Here is a 10423-nt window from a genome sequence, read left to right as displayed (position 1 = left end):
TTAAAAACATAATACAAAACTAAAAACATAATAAAAACTACTGCGCTGTCGTCCGCCGCCCCTCCTACATGTCGAAGAACGCGCCAAAGGCGCTGTAGTCGCCGCCGTCGACGGCCTCCTTCTTCACGTCGCCGCTGCCCGTGCTGCACCCTTGCCGGGTACTGGATCGGCGGTTGGTTGCCGCCCTTGAGGACGAAGTGCAGCGTTCACCCGGGGACGCCCCACCACAAGAGGCGCCCGTCGGCGTTGTGGCGCCCCCTCACCAGCGCGCTGTTGGTGGAGGTGAGCTGCTCCTCGTGGCGGGGGCGGAAGTACGCCGCCCATCTACACTACTAGGAAAAAGGTTATAGGCAGACGCTTACTAGTAGCGAGGGTTTATAAACTATTTTTGACATATCTTCAGATAATTGTTTGGAGGTCTTGCCTGTTTTTGACATATCTTGTTTCTTTTGCAGATCCTCTAGATGAAGTCCTTCCCAGTAGACCTCCAATGTGTCAACTCTCTTGCCTTAGCCAGTCGGCTGTTTATTGAACAGTTGGTGATACTGTTATGTAGTGTGTACTGGTGGTGTGTACTCGTTGTCTCTGCTTGTTCACTCTGGTAGCGTGTACTTACTCTGTGCTGGGTAGACTCTGGTGGTATACTCGTGGTTTATGCCGGTTGACTCTGGTGAAGATTTGCTTTATTTGTTGCATTCCGCTGTGGCCCTTGTGCATTCAATTTGGTTGCAATGTTCTGTTTGATCTATGGTCATTGCTTCGAAGTTCTGATGTTCACCTGTTAATTAGATGTGCTCACAGGGGTCTGGACTGTGAAAGAACATATTTCTGTTGATTAGATTTTTGCTTCAGCCACTCGGTAGCACTGAACTTGTAAGGCCGACTTCAGAGCAAAGAGTTGTCAAACAGATACAAAATTGTACTAAACTTGAGACACTTATTTTTGGGACGGAGGGAGTAGTACGGAGTAGTTGCCTGCTGATTCATCACAAGTAGAAGTAGCCATTCCTGAATGTTTGCTTTCAAATGGTGGAAGGTGGTGAAATAAAATCGTGTTTTAATTTCTCATTTGGATAATATTCAAGTTTGATTATGTGGTACTGAAAGCAAATTGTTGTCTATGAAATTACATTGTCTTTATGAATGAAATTGAAGAAAGGCCATAAACAGTGACGTGTGTATCCACAAAATATAGTTTGAGATATGCCGAATCTTAGTTTATGCATAGCCTTTTTTTTTAGGATGTTTATGCATAGCATAGCCTTTGTGGTCTCAAATAAAAATTACGAAGTGCTTCAAAATTGCTTTAAAGGTTGCAGATATGATTATGGTTGCACTTATGAGCCTGAAGCTATGCGGTGTTGTGTTGAACACTTTTTTGAGCTGGAAATTGGATCATTCCATTAACCAAAGCACCGCATAAAATCATCGGCAACCAAAGAATGCGCTAAGGTAGGAGCATCGCCTGGCCATGACTTGAGATTCAACAACCATCTTTGCAGCAAACTGCGCAAGAGCATCAACTATCTTATTACAAAGTCCAGGGCATCATGTCACTTTAAAAGCTGAAGACTTTCAGACCCGATACACAACCTTTCCCAGGAGAGCAATCTACGGCTCGAGAGGTCAGGGAGAAAACCCATGCCTTCGCTTTTCTCGCGATCGATCTCCACCTAGTGATCAAATGACATATTCCCTCTATTCCTAAATATATGACGTTTTGATAGTTCAATTTGAACTACCAAAGAACTATCAAAAAGTCATATATTTAGGAACGGAGGGAGTAACACAGATTGTGGAAATATCCCTATGATGGAAGGGGATTTCATCCGCCCTAGAAAATCCCCTGACCGTGGTTTGCTACCTTGGTTTTGTTTACCTTGCAACCAAACTAGCCCTTAATGTATGGAATAACCTGTGGATACCACGGAAATGAACACACATACCGATTACCCCTCGGGGAAACATACTGGAGCAAGATGCAACGATGATCTTGGCTATATAGAGATGATGTGGCAGCCTCAAGCTCTGTACCTGACGGAAATGAAGTACTAAATATGGAACGCGCCATGAACAATTGGTAGTATCTGCACATCCATGGCCTAAGCAAGATATTCTATAAGCATTCAGCGGTTTGTGACACTGGGATAGTTTCTCATATTTATTTTCTGAAATAAATAAATTATAATCACGATTTGCTAAAAATCTTAAGATTAACTAGGACATCTTGGATCAAAGGAATTTTGGAGAAAAAATGGAGTATTGCAAACCTAAGGAAAACTCCTATTTGTGCCCTTTGGATCATATGATTAATTACATCGAAGGAATTTCATAACATGAAAAAATTATACGAGTTTTGTACCAGAAAACCAAAAGAAGTCCAACCTCGTGGAAACTTTTCTTTGAAAGTTTCAATGCATCTTTTGTATTTTGTCTTTGTCTTTTTTTTCTTTCTTTTGAGAATGAGTAATAACATTACTCAAGGAGCAGGAGAAAATCCAGGGTACATTAACTCTCTGATCCCCTCCGGGACATCACCAATCAGCGTTGTATCCTCTTCTGAGCTAGCACGCCCGGCGAGCTCATGGGCCAATTGGTTCGTTCTCTTGTCGTACGCTGAATCAGAACATTTTCAAAAGTTGTGAGAACTGATTTGATCTCAGTAAGTATGGAAAACCATCCAAGCTGACCGGCATCTATAAGCTCTCCTCATATCATGCCTCAAGGCTTTACTTTTAGTGCAATTAATCAAAGCATGGAATTCATCCTTCACTCCATTGCCACATATGATGCAGGTGCTATCAATCTCCAAAGTGCGCTTTCACTTGTTCTTCTTAGTTCCCAAAGTACCGGTAGCAGTTCTCCATCAAAGACCCTGATTTTTGGGGCAACTTTTGCTTTCCGAATGAGATCCCAAATACTTCGATTGTCCGCTTCATTGGTTGAGCTGCCAATCTATAAGCGCTCTTGACAGAGAAGTTTCCAGATTTTTCGTAATGCCTTGTAATGCAGTCCTCAATCTCCACCAAGGGGATTTTTATATTACAAATGGTTTCCACGTTGAAAGGGTAAAACAGTTGATGAATTAGTGGTACACTCCACTCCCTCTCCCCGGGTAACATCAGCTGGTTAGCCCATCTCAATCTAGTTCTCCTGATAAAGTTTGTCATCTTTAAGCCCCGCTTTCTGGGAACCTATTGATCTCTTCGGATCTGGATGCTCCTTCCTTTACCCACTCTCCAGATGAGTCTTTTCTTTAAGAGTTCAAGCCCAAACTCAATGCCACACCAAATAGGTGACACATCTATTGGAGAATGTAGTAATTTCAAAAAATTTCCTACGCACACGCAAGATCATGGTGATTGATGCATAGCAACGAGAGGGGAGAGTGTTGTCCACGTACCCTCATAGACCGTAAGCGGAAGAGTTATAACAACACGGTTGATGTAGTCGTACGTCTTCACGATCGACCGATCCTAGTATCGAACATACGACACCTCCGCGATCTGCACACGTTCAGCTCGGTGACGTCCCACGAACTCACGATCTAGCAGAGTGTCGAGGGAGAGCTTCGTCAGCACGACGGCGTGATGACGATGATGATGAAGCTACCGGCGCAGGGCTTCGCCTAAGCACTACGACGATATGACCGAGGTGGATTATGGTGGAGGGGGGCACCGCACACGGCTAAGAGATCAATTGATCAACTTATGTCTGTTGGGTGCCCCTTGCCTTAGTATATAAAGGAGGAGAAGAGGGGAGGCCGGCCGGCCCTAGAGGCGCGCCCACGTGTGGAGTCCTACTAGGACTCCAAGTCCTAGTAGGAGTCCACCAAGAGGAAGGGAGGGAGAAGGAATGAGAGGGAGGAAAGGAGGAAAGGGAGGGCCCGACCCCCTAGTCCAATTCGGTTTGGGCTAGGGGGGCCGCGCGCCCTGCCTTGTCCTGCCTCCTATCTTCCACCACTTGGCCCATGAGGCCCAATACTTCTTTTCCCGTATTCCCGTAACTCCCCGGTACTTTGAAAAATACTCGAATCACTTAGAACCTTTCCGATGTCCGAATATAGTCGTCCAATATATCGATCTTTACGTATCGATCATTTCGAGACTCCTCGTCATGTCCCCGAACTCATCCGGGACTCCGAACTACCTTCGGTACATCAAAACACATAAACTCATAATACCGATAGTCACAGAACGCTAAGCGTGCGGACCCTACGGGTTCGAGAACTATGTAGACATGACCGGGACACGTCTCCGGTCAATAACCAATAGCGGAACCTGGATGCTCATATTAGCTCCTACATATTCTACGAAGATCTTTATCGGTCAAACTGCATAACAACATACGTTATTCCCTTTGTCATTGGTATGTTACTTGCCCGAGATTCGATCGTCAGTATCTCAATACCTATTTCAATCTCGTTACCAGCAAGTCTGTTTACTCGTTCCGTAATGCATCATCCCGCAACTAACTCATTATCTCGTTACCGGCAAGTCTCTTTACTCGTTCTGTAATGTATCATCCCGCAACTAACTCATTAGTCACATTGCTTGCAAGGCTTATATTGATGTGCATTACCGAGAGGGCCCGGGGATACCTCTCCGACAATCGGAGTGACAAATCCTAATCTCAATCTATGCCAACTCAACAAGTACCATCGGAGACACCTGTAGAGCTCCTTTATAATCACCCAGTTACGTTGTGACGTTTGATAGCACACAAAGTGTTCCTCCGGTATTCGGGAATTGCATAATATTATAGTCATAGGAACATGTATAAGTCATGAAGAAAGCAATAGCAACATACTAAATAATCAAGTGATAAGCTAACGGAATGGGTCAAGTCAATCACATCATTCTCTAATGATGTGATCCTGTTAATCGAATGACAACTCATGTCTATGGCTAGGAAACTTAATCATCTTTGATTCAACGAGCTAGTCAAGTAGAGGCATACTAGTGACACTAAGTTTGTCTATATATTCACACATGTACTAAGTTTACGGTTAATACAATTCTAGCATGAATAATAAACATTTATCATGATATAAGGAAATATAAATAACAACTTTATTATTGCCTCTAGGGCATATTTCCTTCAACATCCGCAAAAAACTGTGTCGAGGAGCTCCCCATTTTGGATAGTATTTCGATTTCAGCACCCTTGCACAAAGACTATCCGGTCTCTGAATCAATTGCCATCCCTGTTTGGCTAGGAGGGCCTGGTTAAACAACTTCATATCTCGGAAACCGATGCCTCCTCCTCTCTTAGGTTTGACCATTTAATCCCATGCCATCCAATGAACTTTCCAATGCCCCTCTCCCCTCCCCCCCCCCCCCCCCCCAAGCAGAAGTCCCTTATTATCTTAAAAACTCCCATGATATACAAGTGGATGGCTTGAATCACGGATTTCACATAAACTTCTTTGGTCGCATATGACATGTACCTCTCAGACCAATATGCACATCTCTTAGTGAATCTTTCCATGATTGGTTGGAACTGATTATCTTTCATGCGTCCTTCATGGGTGGGCAGACCAAGATACTTGCTATAAGTAGATGCACCCAAAGTCTTTGTCTTTTTCTTCTCTCTTGGATCAAAGAAACACGTTGAGCGTTTCTAATTCACAAGATTTCAAAATGCCAGTATAGAGAAGGAAATACAAGAGTACAGTGCCATGTTCATTCAAATCCTATAGAATTTTGTTTGCCCGAATTTTGCCTAATTATACCGTTGAAAAAAGCAACAGATGATACTAGAGATTCAAGCGGATGGAAATTTGGTATGAATATCGTGAAAGGAAATACTTTGAAAAATTCATATAGGATACAGTCGTACAAATCAAACAATGAACAATCTACATAGGAAAATTTCTAATATTCTAATAATGCAACTGTTCTTTGAATAAATGAAGGTGTCCTATAAATCTACGTTTTGCGGGTGCAACATCCAATCCTTATTATTGTAGAAACATGACATGGCTTTTCACATTTATTCAATTTGAACGTTTCTAGAATCATGCGTTCCAAAGGGCCCTTAGAGCATCTCCAACCGGACTAGGCTAATTTGACTCCTTATACATGGACACATTCAGACGTTGTTCAAGCGTGTCCGCTTCAAGCCCTCATTTGTCTATGTACTCAGTCGTGACCTCCTAAATTGTCCGCTCACATGCATATGATTGCAGAGGATCGGCCGGGGGGGGGGGGGGGATTATTTTGGAGGGTCCGGGTTGGGGGGGGGGGGGGTGGTTTGAACTTTTGTTCATCTACCGGGTCGCCTAAAACTTAATCCCTTCAAAAAATACAAACACAGTACTTCAGGGATGGTGGCGGCGCGAGGCTTGTGGTGACGGCAAATGAGCCGAAACAAAGAGGAGGGGGCGAGGGGAGGTGACGACGGGGCCACAGTGCCATAGTCATGGAAGACGGCGTTGGGGCCGTGGGAGGCAGCGCAGAGCAATGTAGGTGGTGGAGCTCAACCGGCAGTCGCAACCTCGAGCTTGAGGAAGGTGGCGGCAGGAGAGGCATCCAGATCCAGTATTTTTCTTTATGCAAACAACAAAAGCATAGCACCAAGAATACCCGCTCCCCACACCAGCCAGCACGCGCTCAGGGGTGCATCGTCGCGCGGCTAAATTTCATGTTTTGACCCTTTTCCCAAACCTATTCGAGATCTGATCCTAGTTTGAAAAAATTTCGAGATCTGACCCTTTTGCTACCGCCAGGGACCATGACGGTAGGGTATAACCGCCAAGGACCCTGGCGGTAGGGTTGCATACCCTACCGCCAAAAACCTCCTAAGTATTAAACACAGGCGTGCTTGTGCCTACCGCCAAGCACCTTGGCGGTAGGGTTATGCAGACTACCTCCAGAGACTTTGGCGGTAGCGATGTTTCCTACCGCCAAAAGTCTCTGGCGGTAGGCTGTTAGACCCTACCGCCATGGACTCTGGCGGTAGCAAAAGGGTCAGATCTTGAAAATTTTTCAACCTAGGGTCAGATCTTGAATAGGTTTCAGAAAAGGGTCAAAACACGAAATTTAGCCTCGTCGCGCCGGAACTGAGCAGCGAGTTTGTGTTTGCGCGTCCACGAAAAACAGCGAGTGCCGACTGACGTGGCTCTCATAAAAATACAAGATAGGAAAAATAACAGAGCACCATTCGAACTGAATATTGACTGTATTCACATAAGCACGTTACTGCACAACCACAGCATAGACGTGCTTATTTTATCCGATTCATTTGTCGAAAATAGCTAAATGAGTCATTCCAACAAATTGGTAGCCAAGATACATTCTGCAAAATATGCAATAGCGCCGATGTAGTAGCTACTAATGGGGGCTTCGAGATAGGGGAATCCTTCCAACCACATACGACATGCTGAACTCCACCTTATGAGCAGAAGTGAATATCAGGAGAAGTCGTTGCCGCCGCTGTCATATTCTTCATCAACAAATCCACTTCCTTGCTGGTCCGTGGATAACTCGAAGGACGAACACCAAGATGAGGAAACTTTTCAGAACACAATCGGCATACCTTCCTGTCGTGCAGGGATACCTCCCTGATGTTCGCCGCAGCTTGAATGACTCGTCTAACGTATCCGATGAAATTGTCATCGGACTGGAAACCGTAGATAGTTAGCCTAGCCAGATTCTTGTGCTTAAAATCAGGATCAGATGGCTCCCAATGCACATCCATTTTCCTGGAGCGACTCTTTTGTGACTCCTTCCGGCACTTATGATCCCATACTGTGATGCAAAGGTCCTCTACGGATGGTGCAGCTTCAAGAAGGAACATTGTCCAAGAGATGTCACATTCTTCGGGAAGATTGTCCAGACTCACAGACCGTAGTTGGGTGAGCACCGGAGCAAGCACTTTTGGGCATTCTGGTCGAATCCAAACCTGGTACAGACAAAAAGAAGTTGTGCATAAATTAAATCCTCGAATGATGCATAAGTTACTACCATTGCATATAAGCATCATACAATGATAATGTGGTAGAGATATTGGAGTGAGTACCTTTTCGCTTCGAAACTCCAAATACAAATCGCTTACAGTGGGGACATTAGCAAGCAACTGGCTTAGGTTGAGGGTCTTCCGTGAAAGACAAGCTTGAGGAAGGCTTAGCTTCGAAAGTTGCGGGACAAAACCAAGAATCAGCGGACTTTCATCACAGGGCCAATTACTTTTTTTTGAGCAACCACAGGTCCAATTACCAAAGGTCACCCGTTGGAGCTTTGGTAGACAGCTGAGCTCCACTCTTTTGAATTCACAATAGGAGATAACAAGTTCGGTGAGACGAGTATGTTCCACATGCAGCACCGAACTGATCCCCGCGCCACACATGAAGAAAGACAGTGACTCCAGCACCTTGCAATAGCGAAGAATGTTGGGTATGTCTGATTCACCAAAGCTCATGTTCCGTAGATGCAGACGCGTGAGACCAGCAAATGCATCTGGATAATCACGAACAAAATTATTGAACTGGTCAGCAAAGAGCACACGATGGTCATCAGTGCAAATATGGGAATCCTTCGGTGTCAAGATCTCAAACTCAGCTGCATCAAATTTATGTGTTGCCATGGCCAGGCCAACGGATTTGCCTATGGAATGACAGCAAGGAGGACTCAAGACAAATTTGAGCTTCAGCTTGCGAATGGTGATTTGTGGAGGCCTCCTACTAAGAATCTTGTTGGTCACATCAGCCACGACATCACTTTTTTGAAACAAATCACGAGGGCTGAGATCAATGACGATCTGCGAGAGCATAGTTGGCAGCCTATGCATTTTCTTCGAAAGGATGCAGGTTCTTACAGCATCAAGTGTGCCCACCCTCTCGAGAATGTTGAGCAGCACATCGGCGGGCAGCTCACTTAGCCTGTCCCCATTACAAGCTTGTATATTGCCAGGCAGCTTGCTTAGCATGTCTCCACTATCAACTTCTGCCTTCGACTGCATTTTGCGAGGTGGAAGATTAGTCATCGGTGATAGATCGATAAATTGGCTTTCATAAAATGAATGAAACATAGAGTAATTAACAATAACAGAACATAAGCAACGACTTACGTTCCGTCGGTGGCGGCGACCCCTGTTAAACTTCATCTTGATGCGATGACAAAAGAGACCAACTTGCGAGGATAAACAGAACACAAACAAAAACGAATCTTGAACGGATGACCCCTCCGTGTGCGACAATCGCCGGCGCCCAGCCTGATCTTATTATATAGCCTCCTCGGATCCCAATCCCAAAAGAAGAGACGGAGACGGAGGAGGTTTTCGAATCCTCTTCAAGCCGGTGTAGAATCCGTAAGCCGACGGATTAACTATTATCTCACGCGACGCAGACATACAAAAACAGCTCCTTTTTCCTCTTGGAATCCCAAGACAGAACGAAATTGGCACCTGTCCCTTCCTTCTTCGAATCCGACTGCTGAATGAATTTCATCTTCCTTCTTCATCTGGAAGGTAGCATCTGGAGCGGAGCTGGTTTAGGGGACAAGTCCGGCGAGGAGATCGGTGTCCGCCGCCGGAGGGTGGGTGGGGAGGGGACAGCGTTAGGGCAGACGATGTATGTGTATCTCTCTCCTCTGGTGGACCTATTAAGATTGGGCTCCAGCTAAGGTACACAATTGAGCCCATAGGCCCATTTCAACACAACAGAGTAAGGCTATGAAGAACACTGAAATGCGGCCCACTATTTTTTTTTCTAATTTCGAGTCACATAGTAGACTCGCTAAATCGATTAGAAAAAAAGCCTCCCTAAGTACGCTCTAGGTATTCATGCGGGCCGTCATCGATGACGAGGTGCCTACGGTGACTTCGTAAATTTCAAGATGATATGCCGGCTCAGTCTTTTGAAGGTGCTCATAGGGGTAGAGTGTGCGTGTGTGCATTCATGAGGGTGAATGTATGCGCGTGTATATGAGTGCTTGCGTCTGTACTGTGCTAAAAGAAAGTCCTCCGATCTACATTGTATCTTGATGGATACTTTTAATCAGTAATAAAGTGAGCGACCAAAGAAAAGGTAAAATAGTCCCTTGACATATGGCACCACTTTGGGAGATTTTAGTTTATTTCACTTTGGGAGTAGTAAAATAAATTAGCATTTGCTCCTTTTAAACATGACTAGCAAAATGGCCCGTGCGTTGCAACGGGAGAAAAATAATCATAATCTTCAATGACCATGATCATATTTTGCTTTATCACAGAGATACACAATCACTCTCATTTACATCAAATCATGAACAATTTTTAAAATTATGAACATTTTTTTTAAAATTCATAAACATATCTGAAATCATGATTTTTTTTCAAATTCGCATACCCTTCTATAGATTTTCGAACATTTTCTAAAATCATGAATATTTTTTAATTCATGAAAATTTATACTATTTGCAAACATTTTATTTAATTGTGAAAC

The 10423-nt window shown here is 44.3% G+C and overlaps 1 protein-coding gene across 1 annotated transcript; it reads right to left on the bottom strand.

Annotated features, from left to right (window-relative positions):
- Positions 1 to 7143: 7143 nt before the first annotated feature.
- On the bottom strand, positions 7144 to 9575 carry LOC123129035 (uncharacterized). The gene is made up of 3 exons (XM_044549174.1): positions 9070 to 9575; positions 8023 to 8955; positions 7144 to 7905 (listed from the first exon to the last, which is right to left on the bottom strand). Exons 1-3 carry the CDS (start codon positions 9103 to 9105, stop codon positions 7396 to 7398), a joined length of 1479 nt encoding a protein of 492 aa, XP_044405109.1. The 5' UTR covers positions 9106 to 9575; the 3' UTR covers positions 7144 to 7395.
- Between the last annotated feature and the right edge of the window lie 848 nt (positions 9576 to 10423).

The sequence above is a fragment of the Triticum aestivum genome, chromosome 6A (genome assembly GCF_018294505.1).
Source record: "Triticum aestivum cultivar Chinese Spring chromosome 6A, IWGSC CS RefSeq v2.1, whole genome shotgun sequence".
In the NCBI taxonomy this organism is placed as follows: Eukaryota; Viridiplantae; Streptophyta; class Magnoliopsida; order Poales; family Poaceae; genus Triticum; species Triticum aestivum.
Note: the sequence above shows the minus strand (reverse complement) of the source record. Positions and strands in the feature narration are given on the sequence as shown.

Coding starts and splice junctions, on each gene's coding strand:
- LOC123129035 (XM_044549174.1), bottom strand. CDS start 9,105: ATGAAGTTTAACAGGGGTCGCCGCCACCGACGGAAC. Junction 8,956..9,069: donor GTCGCCGCCACCGACGGAAC/GTAAGTCGTTGC, acceptor CGCAAAATGCAG/TCGAAGGCAGAAGTTGATAG. Junction 7,906..8,022: donor TGGAGTTTCGAAGCGAAAAG/GTACTCACTCCA, acceptor TGTCTGTACCAG/GTTTGGATTCGACCAGAATG.